The sequence below is a fragment of the Ammospiza caudacuta genome, chromosome 2 (genome assembly GCF_027887145.1).
Source record: "Ammospiza caudacuta isolate bAmmCau1 chromosome 2, bAmmCau1.pri, whole genome shotgun sequence".
Taxonomy (NCBI): Eukaryota; Metazoa; Chordata; class Aves; order Passeriformes; family Passerellidae; genus Ammospiza; species Ammospiza caudacuta.
In genome coordinates, this window is record NC_080594.1 from 88,918,037 (window position 1) to 88,934,439 (window position 16,403).

At 36.9% G+C, this 16,403-nt stretch overlaps 1 protein-coding gene across 3 annotated transcripts in view; it reads left to right on the forward strand.

Annotated features, from left to right (window-relative positions):
- GABRB3 (gamma-aminobutyric acid type A receptor subunit beta3) overlaps positions 1-16,403 on the forward strand; it is a 194,893-nt gene that overhangs the window by 155,931 nt on the left and 22,559 nt on the right. For all 3 annotated transcript variants that reach the window (XM_058800172.1, XM_058800173.1, XM_058800174.1), the window contains 3 exons: positions 4,316-4,536; positions 10,431-10,513; positions 11,568-11,705. In XM_058800172.1, the coding sequence (XP_058656155.1) occupies positions 4,316-4,536; positions 10,431-10,513; positions 11,568-11,705 (442 nt within the window). The remainder of the gene's footprint in view (positions 1-4,315; positions 4,537-10,430; positions 10,514-11,567; positions 11,706-16,403) is intronic.

The window sequence follows — 16,403 nt, forward strand, 5'->3', positions numbered from 1 at the left end:
AATGAATGAGTACTTACTTTATTAACTCATCAAAATTAAATAATCCAGAAACTGATGGTAATAATCACATTTGTCCTTTGGTCAAGAAAACAAGGATTTGAATTTACATCCAAATGTAAATTTAAATCAGGAAATTGCATTTCAGGTAGACACAAGGCTATCTTCTCAAGCAGTGAAATTGTTCTTTTTTGCACCACTTTTTCCAATATTTCCAATAATTTGCAATATATTCTTTCATTTTGCATTAAGAATTTCTTTTGATTATTTGCCGTATTACCAGTATTCCATCTTAAATATTAATTGCAGTGTTTATCTAGCAATCATTTTGAAGGAACTTATTTACAGATAATAGAAAACTTGTAACATCAGTGATTCATGATATAGTAAGACAGCAAACAGTGATAGTCAAATTTAGAGCATTATTGCTGCTATAATTATGTTAATTTTATTTTGATGAGCAAACTATATTTTCAAATTTTTCTTTCAATGTTATTGAGTGAAGGAGAGGAAAACTAGAGATAACAAGCCCTGTAATAGAAAACAGGTAATTGTTTCCTTTGCTATTACAGCTTATTAGTATTTTTCATTAATTGGTCTTACAGTCAGTGCATTATCTGTCTGAAGTGGCTTTTTAGGAGTGGGTTAGTTCTGTTTCCATGGTATGCTCAGTCCAAGAGGGACAAATATAATGTAGAAAATGCTTAAAATGTCTTTGTACATGGTTAGCACATACAATATTTATTAGTCTATAATTCTTGCTTAAGATAAAAAAAGAAAATTTAAAATCATAAGTAGTACATACAAAGACCATACACTATTTAAGTTGTGATATCAGCCTCTTTATTGTTGTATCTAAATGTCTTATCTTGATAATATCCAAAGTATCATCTACTATTTGAGGTTTTTAAATTGTGTTTTCCAGTCCCCTTGACCAGAGAAAACGATATTGAAAGAACAGCTGTCACATCTTTTTGTGTACCTTTCCTTACATTAGTGGCATTGTTGTTGTGCTAGAAATTCAAGGATGCCCAGCACTGTCTTTTATCCTTGTAGGATGTTTCAGGGTCTTTAAATTCACAGAAGAAAGATTATGTTGCCTGTGCAGTCGAGCTTTTCCCGTTCTGAGGACATTTCACCTGTACTGGAGAAGCACTGGGTTTGTTGGCTGTCAGATCTTTGAGTGATTTTGTTACCATGCTTGACCTGAAGCTTGTTATTACTGTGAGGATGTGGAGAGGTAAATGTTGAATGTTGCATTGTATTGTTTGGGGGAATAAAATATGTTTTATGGAAGTCTTTGCCTGCTGAGAAAATTGTCCACTGCTCTTTGCAGTAGCTAGAATTTCCTAAAGCTGGCAGCTCTGTGTCGTCTTTGACATACAATAGCACCCTAATGCAGTAGCTCTAGTGGTATCAATCTCTTCTGGCTTTAGACATCTCCCCTCTTGACCTCCATATCAGAACTAGTCATCAGAAGCTCCCTAGAGGGAGGTGGCCCTTAATAAACTTTGTAGACTACTTACTGAGTGTTAAAAGTTCATTTTTTTCATTTACCTGAAATATCTAATTCATATTTTCCAGTCTACACTCAAACCTGTTTTGTGTTTTCCTCTGGGGTCTAGACTAAGGAAAAACTTTCTTTATACATACAGAGTCTTGAAAATTAGTTAATCAAAGATTGAGAACAGATCCTTATGGATTTTAAAAAGTCTATTTTCTGCAGATAGTGAGCAACTTGGTGGAGCCACCCTAAGGAACTGGCCTTTCCTGCTCAATTATCACTCCTTGTACAGCCAAGTAATTTCAGTGCAGTTCTTATAGAAGCTTGTTGCTCCCCTTTTTTTTTGAGGGAATTGAAAAAGTGTGATGGTGGCCAAGCATGGTTCATATTAATTCTTTCTGTCATCATCTTCAGAGCAGGTGAGGCTGGCAGAGCCCCAACGTACAAAATGCAATTATAATCATAAACACGAATAGACATAGGGTTTTGAGGGTTTTTTAAAATTTAAAATTAAGATTATATAATAAGTAAACAGGGTTAATAGAGAAAGCACTAGTGAAATTTGTACCTGAGAAAATGTGTTTTGGAAGTCCTTTTTTCATTCAAGACACAGTAAATCTTGGATGTTTGATGGTTGTTTTGTTTCTGTGCATAATTTGTGAAGTTGTTCCCTGACATAGTAAATGTTACTTAGGAATAAAATGCCAGATAATTAGTGCTTGTATTGTTATGTATCTTTTATTTAGCTAATTAATTACTCCATTCATTAGATGTTAACATATATTTTATCTTAAACCAAAGGAAAAAGAAAGCTGGCCTAAAACGTTTTTTTTTTTCAGATGTACTGCTTCTCTTATATTTTGGTGCTGGTCAGGTCATTTCTTTCAATGCTATGCAGTACCCCCCCTTTTCTTTATTTAATTGCCTCGTATTATTTTGTGCATATACTGTGCAATTACACATAGTGAGCTTTTGGTGTACCGTTCTTGTGTCCAAAACTTTTAAAATCCCAAATTTCTTGACATCGCCGTGCAAACCATTATAGAAGCCAGCAAGTTTTGAATGTTAATTGAAACAAGCTTTAATTGAACAGAGCAAAACACAGCTGGTAGAGGATATTGGTTCTATAACATCAGTGTTAGAAAACTGATTGCAGAGAACTTGAGGAGAGAGGTGGCCTTTGTGACCTGGTAATGGGTGCGAGGCAGGTGTGCCCAGTGTCTCATGCACCTCATTCCCTGCTGAGCAGGGACCATCAGTCCCACTGAAGAAAGCTGCTGACAAAAAGGTTAGAGCTCATTCTCTTGAGCAGTCATGTCAGATTTGAGGTTTGAGGAATGAGATTCCTTCCAGGCAGTTCCACGTGGGCTCCTTTCTCCCATCACTGGGCTCTTTTGTTTTCAAAAGGTCTCCTATTAGTTTCTTAAAATGGGAACAGCTTTTCCTTGATATCTATAATGATTTATTTTTCTAAGCAATTAAATTTGATTTCTTTAAGCCATAGCAGATCCCTCACTAAAGAGAATGAATCACTGAATCAAAAATGCAAAGTCTCTGAGTGTGAAAGGCAGGCTCAAGTTTCATATGATTTCAAGGGAAGACCGTTGGGTTTGAGGGAAACAGGGCAGGAGCAGTGCCTGGAATTGGATTGTGTCCACATGAAACCCATTACAAGAATGGACCATTCCCAACAGCCGTGCTTGGAAAACTTGAGCATCCTTTTCCCAAACAAGCAGCAAGCCTGAGGGGTTTTGCATCACCAGCTTGTAGAACCAGATGCAAATGCAGGTATCCTGTGGCTTGCACACCTGCTGCTAAATATTTAAATGTGTTTGGAGATCACGTAAATTTCTCAGTATTTTGTGAAGAATCTCATGAAGTGTTTTATTGTTTAGAGCACTTCTGTAATTTGAAAATCAGAGTTTTAATGGCCTGTACTTATGGTCTCATTTATTTAATGTGATTTATTTTTTCAGTTTTGCTGGTGCATAACTTTAAAATGTTCAGAGGCATTTTTTTTTTAATGTTTTGTAATACCATGAAGCTAATGAATGAGGCCTACCATCCAAGCCTTTCAAAGGATTTCAATATAGCATTATTACAATATGAAGAAATCACGTTAGCAAATTCTGAAATGAAATGAAGAATATTTAAGTGGATGTTTTAAGCTGTTTCCATGTTTAGGCTTTTACATTAGTGATCACAGCTTGTAGAAGATACCATAAACCTTAAAAGTGACAAAGTTATGAAAACCAAACATTGATATTAGTGAGACTTTAATACAATTTACTGTTATTCAAAGTATCAGTGTAGTCTGTTGATGAGAAAATATTTGTGTTACTGCAAAATGCAGTCTCACACAAAGGCACATGTATAATCAACATACCTTCAGCTTATTTTTCAGGCAGAAATTTGCATACTACTTCAAAATATTTTAAATGTTTTTCCATTTATCTGTCATTTTTAAAAATGGGGAAGATGGAAGTATTTACCATGGTGTCATTTATCATTCCATAAATATGATAATTTTGGGCAGTTATCAGTAGAGCTACATGAAAGAAAAGCAGGAGCAGGACAAATGATACTGATACCTGCTGAATTATTTCATAGGAGTTGAAATGCCCCCTTAGTCTAGAGCGATGCTTGAATGATATAAACTATTTATTAAGTGATACAAATATTTAATTTTTAATAAACATGTAAAAATATTAAATTTAATCAACAGCAGAATAAGCTATCAAGAGGGAAATTATTCTCCTAGTTACACAAAGTATGGTTGACTCTTGTACTTCTCTTTTTTTTTTTCCTCACCAGGATTACACTTTGACTATGTATTTTCAACAGTACTGGAGAGATAAGAGGCTGGCTTATGCTGGCATACCTCTCAACCTCACGCTTGATAACAGAGTGGCAGATCAGCTTTGGGTGCCTGACACTTACTTCTTGAACGACAAGAAATCATTTGTGCACGGCGTTACGGTGAAGAATCGAATGATTCGCCTCCACCCGGACGGAACGGTGCTTTACGGCCTCAGGTGTGTGCTCCACGATGGAGATTTCATCACTGCTGTTATGTGCTGTTGATGTTTGCTTCCTGGTAGAAGGTTATTACAAACATTGGCCAGCTTATTATGTAACCTTCCCTGTAACTCTAAGAGATGCCAGTAGAAAACAAATGACACACTCGATGTTTCTTAATTTTGCCAGAAGCGCCTTCAGTCAGGTTTTATCTGTTTCTGTACAGTCACCATATCTGCAAAGCCCACTGGCTATAGGCAGCAGAAAGGCACATATTAATTGTAAACCTGAAAATCCTGTCCAAAATACAGGCAGTAAGACTGAATGTGGGTGCTTATGTTGTCTCTTGATTTGTTCATAGTCTATAAAAAAAAAAAAGCCAGAAGTAGCCCTGGCTGGGGAGAGTCAGCCACAGCTAAGATCATGACCAAGTACTTTCAGTGATTTCTTCAAGCAGGAATCAGCACTGTAATTGCTACATTTCAAACCAGAGGTACAAAGTGACCTTACATTCTCTTACTTTCTACCTATTTTAGGTTTTACTTGTGTTTTCTTTCTTTTCTGCCATAACTTTTATGGTTAGAAATGCTGAAGTATCCCTCCCTTAGCAAACTTAAGTACACCAGCAAAAATCTTTACGGAAAACCCAGTAGTATCAAAATATTGCTTTCTTTGAACAGGTTTTTCATTTGCTCCAGTGGTTTAAACCAGAAAAACAAGTCTTTGCCAGTGAAAACTCCTTTTCCTTAGTTGGAAGTTTCTTGTATATTTTAGCAGAGATAATTACTCAAGATTGGTGCACATAGGTAGTGAAGGATTAAAAAGTCTCTAACATAGAAATGAAAGAGATTGGAAAAGTGGTGCAGATGTTTATATGTCCAGTATCAGTATTTTGCCTGCTTCTCTTTTTTATTGGTTGAACGTTTTACTTGACTTGGGTCTTGGCCCTCACCTTTTTAACTCCTATTACATTATGGAGAATTGAATGAATCTTTCTAGACAAAATAGATAGACTCAGCTTAATATGAAACATCAAAAAGTTTAGAATATTTTCTCTGTAATTAACCAGTTTTAGCAAAAGGAGGCTTTTGTTTTGCAAGGTATTGAGCCAGTATGGAATACAACAGGTTTAGGATGCTTTTCTCAAGTGGTTACATGTAAGAAAAAGTTATCTGAGATATACTTGTTTTTCTTCATGTCAAGAAATATCCCCACAGCAATATAATAAAAAAAAAGTAAAGGAGATTAGAATTCTTGTGATCCTAGTAATATGTGGAAGTCTTTCTGTCACACTCTAAAAACATTTGGACCCATTCAGGTGAGGATTATCTGTCATAAAGTAGTGTATTTGAATAAATTGGCTTCTTCTTCTGCAAAATGCAAGTGTCCACAGCAGATGCATTTCACATAACAGGATTTGCTCAGCAGGGCATTCACCAGTGGCTCATGTGTAGCACACTTCTTCCCTTTCCTTTTCTCTGGAAACATGTAATATCCAGGGTGAGATATCCATGATATGAAGCAGCTAAGTTACATAGTGAAGAATTACTGTCTTACATTAAATCATGTCAAAATATAGACACTGTGATCAAAAGGAAGAAAATATCTGAGCCTTATCTCTGCTGATTTAAAGACCTGTGCTTTGTGTTGTTCCATCACTACCCTACTTCCTCTTTTATGGCTTCAGAGCATCCCCATGGCATTGAGCTCAAGCTGCAGTCCAGGAGCAATGTGGGTTGAGGCCAAAACTTGGAGTTTTATGTTCCACAAAGCACAGGGTCACTCACAATAATAGGTGAAATTTTGGAGGGTTGCAACCAATTACAGGACATCCACAGAACAAAGCAGTTCCTCAACACAAATACAATTGAAAGTGATCCCAAGGCCACCCTGGATGTATGTTCTCTTCTGAACAATGTAGGATTTATCACACTTTTGAAGGACTTGACCTTCAGTCGTCCAAGGTTCCTCTCTGCTTTAGAGAAAGCACTTTGCTACTGCAGCAGAAGTCTGTGATAGTGGGGGAATGGAGCAGTAGCTTTTTGAAGTTCAGCCCATTTCTGGGGAATTTTTTTCTTTGGCCAACACACTGAATTTGTTCTATCTTCTCCAGAACAATCTACAAGGAAAATGATGAAACAGTTGGGTTTTTTTCCTTAAGAGACTATGGAGGAAGTAACTATTTTATAGTCTGGGGATCAAAAATAGAGTTTGACTGCTTGTGTGTTTCTCATGCATAAACCTCTTGTCTTTAGGCAGTAAAATGTTAGCCATTAAAAGTAAATGGAGCTGAGGAATATATGTATTTTATCCAAAAGGACTCACATAATTATTACCTATATTTGAAACGTTATAGATGTTTGCAGGGTGAAGAAGTTAGTTGTGATCAGTAAGACAAGGCAACCGCGCTTACTTCTATTCTTTTTGGATGAATGTATTTCTGTATCAAGAAAGTAAACAGGACTGTGACCTAGTCACATATGAAGTATCTAAATTGCCTAGACTGATTCATACTGTAAAAGTTTTGGGGACATAAAATATCCTTCTCTTGGTTATATAGGCAGCACCTCACAGCCCATCACAGATGGGGTTCCTATACAACATAGCAGTATAATCTGAGCCCAGAAAAGGATAAGAGAATCTATATTCAGAGGAAAGAAAGCCAGAGTATGAAATTATAAAAAATTAAAAACATTTCCTTTGTGTGTTTCTTTGACCCAATTTGTATGTGTGCCTGTCTCTGTGTCCCGCTTCATCTTTGTCTGGCTCGTAATCATTCCTCTGTCACTGCCATGATGATGAGTTCTTGAAACCTTGTTGTCTTGTGTCAGGCACCATCCTCTCCCATAAAAAACCTGCTTTTCCTGGGAGCATGCACAAGCCTGAGCCATTCATATTTGCTTTTGGTGTGCATTTGTGCAAGTTAAATTTTATTGCTTGAATGTTCATTCAGGAGGGACCTCTGAGTACTAAACTTATTTTGAAAAAATGAGGTAAATTTGTTTCTGTCTATTTGTGGCTGTATCTTCTTTTCTAGTTCTTTTTTCTGTAGTGTAAAAAATTTTCTTGAGCAAGAATGTGCAGTTTCTGCTTCTGGAACTTGTGATGCTAACCCCTAGAGTATGTGAACAGACCAAAATAAAAATACATTCCTTAAAAGCCATAACACCATTATTAAGTTGAATATAAATTTGACAGCTGTATAATTTTTTACAATATTGTAAAATTAATAATTTGTGTTCTGTAAGGCTGGCATTTATAGCTAGTTATGCAACATAATAGTTAAGACTCCACTAGCGCATTCTCTTTTGTATCAACTTAGCTCATGTGGATTCTGCTGCAGGATCCCACATGAGACCCAGGTTAGTGTAGGCGAATCTTCTAAAGCATGGGAGAGAACCTTCATACCAACAATTTCCAAGCATTCCTACTTGTTTTGCTTTGAACACAGTTATTATTTGACTCAGGAGCAAGATCCTTTCATTGCACAATCAGTATGGCTTTGTTAAGGGCATCATGGCTTGCTTATCAATAATCACAGATTTAAGAATAAGTTTTCTCCTCTAAGACTGTATGTTAATCCTTGTTTCATATGCTTAGCTAGAGCTGCTCTTAGTAATCATATTGAGGAGGCATTCAAAGAATCATAGAAAGCTTTGGCTTGGGAAGGACCTTAAAATCATCCTGCCATGGGCAGGGACATCTTTGATTAGATCAGGTTGCTCAAAGCCCTGTGCAGGCTTCAACACTTATAGGGATGGAGAATCCAGAACTTCTCCAGGCAACTTGTTCCAGTGCTTCACCACCCTCAAAGTCAAAATTTCATCCTAAAATCTGATCTAAATCTACCACCTTTCAGTGTAAAGCCATTACTCCTTGTCCTACCACTACATATCCTTCTAAAAAGTCCTAGTCCATCTTTCTTGTAGTCTATCTTTTGGTACTGAAAAGCTGCTATGAGATCCCCCTGGAACCTTCTCTTCTCCAAGTTAAACAACCCAGATGATTAATCACCTCCATAGTTAATAGCTCTGCATCTTTACCACCCTGGCTGAAGTTCCAGAAAGGCATTTGCAGATTGCCTGGTTCTCCGGTTGCAGAGAAAGACATTTCCCTAAACTGCAGAGCAACTGAGGAACTGCTGTTTGTACACAGCTCCAGCCCACTGGAATTTGTGTTACCAGAGGAACCAGAGCAATTCCCAGATGCAGCTTGGAGGAAGGCTGACCTAAGTATCCTCTTGTGATACAATACTTAGGACCTGAAATCCTGTGGGACTAGCATAAGACTATTCAGAGGACAGTCAGAGGAACCAGTGGTGACAAACACATGATCATGTTGTAGGTAAGGCTGGAAAGCACAAAGATCAGGTGTGTGCCTTTCTCACTGGCAGCTGGTAGGAACACAAGTTAGAAGATGTGCTGAGTAACAGATCCTTGAGCTTTTTCCTCTCCTTCCTCTTTCATTGCCTTTGTTCTCATACAATTGTCTCTCCCTGTGCAAAGAAATGACAATACTTTCTTGCAAAAGAGCCTTCTCAGTCAGTGAAGGGTGGTCTCTGTTGTCTCATGAGAGAGCAATAATGGTCTTAATCTCTTTCTTCAAATATTATGTAGTTATTAATCTAAAATGATCCTATATACTAAGCATAACCATTCTTTCCTTCCTTTTCTTGAGATTGGATAGAACATTCATAATAACAACATAGGGTTTTGGGGTTTTTTTACTGTTAAAGATGTGAAGAAAGGCACCTACTACTTTTTTCTCTTGAAACATTGCCCTGGAATATTAAAATAGTTTACTAGATTAGAAGACTGTAATTTGAGAAGGTTAATGGGTAGAAGAAAGAACTTCAGAGAAAACCCATGAAAAAAACATTACATTGAGGGTTCTAGCTTTTAGAGGTACATTTAAGGAATTTTTCCATCTTGTATTTATTAGCCTAAATTATCACTAGAATATTATTTGTTTAAGAACAAACTGTGCAACCTCCATGTCTTGTTTATATCAAAAAAGGATCAGTAAGGAATGGAGCTAGTCAGAGTCAGAAGATAATTTATACGAAGCCATTATAAAAACAATGATGCATAATAATGTACATACCCTTGGTGAAGGCTGTGATTCACAAAAACATCAGAATATGCTGCAGATTAATTATGAGCATATGGTTTTATGTGTCTAAAGTTAGAACAAATATATAAATCCATTAATTACAAAATGAAGTGGCAGTGCTGTGTGAAGCTGTTAAGACAGTTGTTCTGGTTGCACATGTTTGTTGTTGACTCTCCTGATCTACAAGAGGTTGATAAATAAAGCTGATTCATCAGTAGTGAAATGTTTTGCAAAACCATCCTTAGGGTGCTAAATGGTTAAATAGACAGAGAAGTGAAAGTGTTTTGGTATTTGAGAAGAAAACCTAAAATACAATATGGAGCTTCACAACAAAATCCTCTTTCCATTTGAAAACCAGAGAAGTAAGATTTAAAACAAAGCATTTTGCTGGACTTAAAACTTTTTTTCAACATTTCAGGGGTTTTTTTCTAGACTTGCCACAAAACCAAGAAATCAGTTATTCATGCAGCTGCAATCATTTTGATATTTGTAGCAGACTATTTTCACTTCATGGTTTCTGTTATAAAGTTGTATCTTTTAATCTCAGCAAATGTTCACGTAATATTTGCATATGAGGATAGGTCCATTGAAACCCAAGGGGGCTGGTTGCATAAGGGTAATTCACAGCCAGTTGTTCCACTGAAAGTCAGTATAATTGCTGCTCAATGTAAAAATATGGACCAGATTCTCAGTTATTGTAAGCTATTCTTCAGAGGGTCTTCACTTTGGTAGATAACCCCATCACCCAAAACCTGGATTACTGGCTGTATGGTAAAACTGTTTGATGCTTGTATTTCAGAATCACAACCACTGCAGCATGTATGATGGACTTGAGAAGATACCCATTAGATGAACAAAACTGTACTCTGGAAATAGAAAGCTGTACGTACCTAAGAAAATGCATATGAAATCTAATTTGGATAGAGTTGGGTTTTTTGGTTGTTTTATAGGACTGTTTAATATTTACTCGTGTGTCTATGAACACTATTTGAATCATGTAATTATCACCATTTGGATTTTTTGTTTGTCTGTTTATGTGAATAATTAAAAGATATGACTCCTTCCTAGATAGATGAATACATCCTAGAAAAATGAGGTGAGGGCAGAATGAAGTCATTTAGTATTCCTGCCTGACTTGGCAGAGGTAGTGACTGGATGCTTACCTTCAACACAAGAGATGAATATTTGTATTTTTATCAGATTTATTTTCAAGAGAGCAAACACTGTGATACACTTTTGTTTCAGTACACTTTATTAAGTATGGGTCATCTTGGTGCAGGACCTATCATGAGATTTCAGACTGACCCCATTTATGATTTGAAATTGTGTACAAAAAGAACAGCATTCTCTTTTTCACCTAGTCATGTCCTAGGATTGCAATATTCAGATGTACATTTGCTCTTTAGAAGTACCTGGTCCATTTCTGCTACTGGCTGGAAAATGTGGGCCATATACAGAAAACACCAATATATATTCCATATTCAGCTGTAGTGCTCCACTAGTGGAAGCTAGTGGAAATGATGCAACTCACAGTTCACTGTGAGTGGAAAAGGTCTGCCCCAGTTATGTTTCTCTGTGTTCACTGAATAATCAACCTTCTTCTGGTGATTATCAGTGTAAATATACATTTAGTTTCAGTGCTAAATGCATTTGATATCCTAAATTTTGGATAGTGTTTTCTTCTCACTGTGACCATTAGTGAATAATGCATGAGTGATAAAAAAAAAAAGGTAAAATAAAAAGAAAGCTGAGTATTTTGCCTAAAATTCCCAGGCAGACTGCAATGGTGTAGCAATTTGGGAGACCTTCCCACAGGCAAAATACCATACAGCTCTCCAGCTGTACGAATTCTTTTTGTTGTCACAAATGACAAGCTGCATGTTTGAAGCTATGTTTGAGTCTGCTGTTATTTCTGACTCTCTTGCTTTGCCTGCAGATGGCTACACAACTGATGACATAGAGTTCTACTGGAGAGGTGGAGACAATGCAGTCACTGGCGTGGAGAGGATTGAACTTCCTCAGTTCTCTATCGTGGAATACAGACTGGTGTCAAAGAATGTTGTCTTTGCCACAGGTGAGTATGGCCATTTGCACATTCACTGTTTCATTTTCTTGTGCATGAAAATCACTGTTTTATTAATAATAATTGACTATTCTTACCAGTCACAATATGGTGCCTTTGTTGCATGTTTGGATAAAGTTACTTGACAAAGCCTGGGAGTCCATGAAAATTCCAGACTTGCATTCCGTACTGCATTCAGCTCTGGGGTCTCCAACACGGGAAGGACATGGACCTGTTGGAACAAGTCCTGAGGAGGGTCACAAAGATGATCAGGGGCTGTAGCCCCTCTCCAATGAAAACAGGCTGAGAGAGTTGGGGAAAAGCCTGGAGAGGAGAACATTCTAGCAGCCTTCCAGCATTTCATAGGGCCAACAAGAGAGGTAGGGAGGGACTTTTTACAAGAACATGTAGTGATAGCACAAGGGCAAATGACTTCATACTGAAAGAGGGTATATTTAGATATAGGAAGAAATTAGATATATTAGATATAGGGAGAAATTATTTACCTTAGCAGCGGTGAGGCAGTAGGTTGCCTAGAGAAGTTGTAGATGCTTCATCCCTGGAAGTGTTGAAGGCCAGGCTGGATGGGGCTTAGAGTAGCCTGGTCTAGTCAAAAGTGTCCCTAGCACTGGGCAGTGGGATTGTAACTATGTAGTCTTTAAGATCCCTTCCAGTTCAAACCATTTTGAGATTATTTGCCTTCTTGTTTATTTTTATTTTTTGTGTATGTGTGTGAAACTAAACTAGACACCTAAATACCTATGATCTAAATAACTATTAAGTCATTCACCTCTGAATCATGAGTTTAAATGTAACCTACAGAGTAACTGATCATTCATAAATGTGTTTTGACATGCTAGGTCAAAAAGCCACCAATTTTCTAAACTCCTCCCTGCAACTTTTCAGTGCCTGTTTGTTTTGTTGTTATATAGTGAATGTAATGTCTTTTGTCTCTTGATTTGCACTGATAGATATGCAGTACTTTATAGATAGCCATTCAGTGCATTTGTAGTCATTGTTAAAGAATTAAATTTAAATCCCTGCTTGTTTCCTTGAAGATAGAATAAAAGTTAGTAGCAACTCACAGTACTGAATGTCTTTAGATTACAAAATGCAAGGTTGATTTACATATTTGGTGTTAGACACCAAAATAGGAATATGTCTGACAAAACCAAACCAACACAGAAAGCCATCAGCCCATGTGGGGCCATTACTTTGTTCATTACTGGGGCCTTCAGATTTTCAGTGCTGTTCAGACCACAGGAGTGTGCTGTTCCATCTGTCTCAGCACACCAGAACAAATGAAGCACAGCTGAATCATGTTTGTAAGCATCACTTCACCCACTCTTTGGACACAGCATCTGTTTCAAAGTACACAGAAACACAAGTTGTATTTCAGAACAAAATGTAAATATTGCTGGGATTGAAATTAGTATGAGGGGGTTTGCCAGCTGCTGCTGTTCTCGTTTACCATTGTGAATGGAAGATTTTTTTATATAGAGAATCAGTTGCTCTAATCCTATATCCTTCTGTCCTGCAGCTACTGTCACCTTTGGCAGCCAGGGCTCACCTACCCCTCCACAGGACTGGATATTCTTTTGTAGGAAGGCTGGTTTAGACAACAATGAGAATAGAGAGAACTTATTTTTGGAGTGATTTTATGACAGTCCAAGGCCACCTTTTAATTCAGTATGAAATATTTCACTAAATGCATGACTTAGTAATGTAGAGATGAGAGATTTGTAAAAAATCAGGAAAAGGAGAAATTCAAAGAGATATGTGACAAATACAAGAGAGAGTCTAAAAAAACTAGGAGTACATATTTCTGTGACTGACCAAATGTTCAGAATATTAATGGTTCTTTCTTAAAAATACTAGTGAAAGGAATAAAAAAGTCTCATGCTTCAGGGTTTAAGACAGCTTGGCATTAGGGACTCACAGAGAACAGCATGTTTCTTGTGCTGTTTTCTGAAACATTTAATTTTTTTCACTGATAAAGACACAATACTGAATTTACTATTGCTTTGATACAGGACATTATAAAAATGCTTGATTAATGATGACATTTTATGACAAGTATTTCCATGCAGGGAAGCATCACATTTGTTTCTCAAAACCATGTTTAAATCTAAATCTAAAGCATGCCAGCAGCTCGGATACATAAAGTCAGCAGACACTTTTCAAGTTTCCTCTCAAGGGTTTTTTTTGCAGTCCTAGTAATTAGGGCCAGTTGCTACATTTTTTTGGAAAGTAAATTAGGCATGTTTTTGGCTTTGAGGTTATTGAAGTCTCAGGGGGAGATATTAGTTCTTTGAGTGCAATATCTCAGGGAACATTTCAGAGATTTCAGTCCTAGTGTGCTTTGATTGAATAAAACTAAAAGAAGACTTCAGAGTCATGCCATAAACAGCTTTTGGATTAGTTTTTTCTCCTATCCTTCAAGAGAAACTGTGCTGTATAATCTTGTGTAACTTAGGCAAAGGGAAAAAATCTGTTCCCATAGTTACTACTGAGAAGCAATCATAAGCTTGGGAAAACCCCCATCAATAATGGCAGAAATCTGGGTGGAACTGCAAGAATGCTGGAGGAACTGCATACTGTTGAAGTATAGAATGGAAGTTAAAATTTATGTTGCCAAAGTAGCAAAAAAATGTATCTGAAAAAAGTATAAAATTCAGTATGGGCAAGTTCAAAATACAGCATCTGTGCAACTAGTTATTCCTATCCAAATTAAGGATAGAGAATGCCAGGTTATGCCAGGGTTCTGTGTGTAGAAATATAGGGGTTGTTGATGTCAAACTGAACATGAGCCAATAAGATCTTTTTTGGGAGAAAAAGAAAAGAAACAAACAAAACCACAAATCTCATCATAAAAAGAAGTCTGATTTACTTTGTTAATGCTTAAGCTTTGTATTTTTGGTCAAGGGTAGCACTCTTGAAGAGTAATGGAGCAATAGAAAAGGGTTTATGGAAAATAAGTAAGTGTGAGTGAAAATCTAGCAAATGGCATACCTGAGATTAATGGACAAACAAGTATGGTCATGTAGTTTAAAAAAAAAAAAGAGAACACTTGATTGGAAATTGAATAAAACCATCAGGTGTCTAGAAAGTACCTGCAAAGCCATGTAGAATAGTCTGTTCCCTTTATTAATGATTTTTGAATTGCTATGAAGAAGAAATACCTGGTTTGACTGTCCTTTTCACACCAGCTGAAGGCCATACTGGATACCATAAGATATTTAAATGGCACTGGATGCACACATGTCGGTAACTGAATGAAGCCCACAGTCAAATGCTATCCAGTCAGTGCTGTCAGTGAAGCCTGAAGAGCTATTCAGCTCTTGAACACCTCTGTTTTCTCAAATGAATATTTTAAGACACTCTTCAGTTGCCTAAACATAACAATCTGCTGCTTCTTGAGCTGCTGTATAAGATCCTGGTTAGCAGTTAGGCTGCTAATCTTACAACTTTGTGTTTTCAGTTCATCATCTACTGCTTCAGTGTTGATTGCTTAAGAAGTGTTCTGTTCTGCTCTTCTTTAGCCTATCACATCTCAAATGGCTTTAGACACCTCAGTATAGAGAGTTAAATCACACCCTTAGAATCAGCTGGCTCTAGGTCTAGATCTCTGTGGTTTCCACTAACAGCTCATGCTCCACGCATGAGCAAATACCTGCATTCAAACACCTGAAATGTAGTGAACAGGAATGGGGATATGTAAAACACCACCTAAAAGCTTCAAGCAGCCAAAGCCATATTAGCAACCTGTTGGTAAGAAGAGGATAGTCTTAAAAGATTTGAAAATGAAATATTTACTGTATTCTGAAAGATCAGTATGTAAAGTACATTTCCAATTAGCCAAAGAACCTTCCCAGAAGAACATGTTAAAAGAAAAATTCTGTAACTGACCAACTCTGTTATCTTGTTTCATACTTGGATAAAACAGCAAGAGACTAATTTAGCCTTGAAGCCAGATATTTCAGCTTGCTAGCTTTTAATGAAATTGGAACAGAAACAAGTAATCTCTTTTTATCAGGTGCCCAAAACTGTGAAAAAGGAACATTTGGGGCTCAAGTATTGATTAAGTATTTTTTTTCATACTTTCATTCCCAATACTGTTAGACTGAAATACTTCTGGAAAAATTCTGTTATTCCTGTAGTATTTAAATCAGCCCATATACATCAACCTGTTATATGAGATGAAGGATAACAAGGCAAAACAAGGTTAAAAGAAAAAAAAAAAAGAAGTTTTTTATGGAAACTTAACAACTAGAATTTCCTGGCAATTAATCTCTAAATGTACTGAGCCTTAATTGACAAATCATTATGCAATCATAATCAGACAAGTAACAGTGTAATTGTTGAGCTTACCCAGAAGTCAACTTATATTAAATAAGTAATCCACAGAAAGGATCGCTCTAGATAAATAAAGATCTGACTTACAGTCCTTGCTCCATGAAGGTTAGGATCCATCCTTTTCACAGAGCTTTAGCCATTCAGACAAAGAGGGAGAATTAACTACAGGAAATAAGGAGGGGTTCTACTTTCAATAGACTCCTGTGGCCTGTTTGCTGGAGGTGAGATACTGCAGCAGAGATGGCAGGCTGGATGCAGGGTCAATAGATAGTTTTTGAAGACATAAGAGCAATTCAGTTGAAAGTAATATAAACTCTCACAGTCTCAGGGAGAGGTACCTAAAGGAGAACCCTG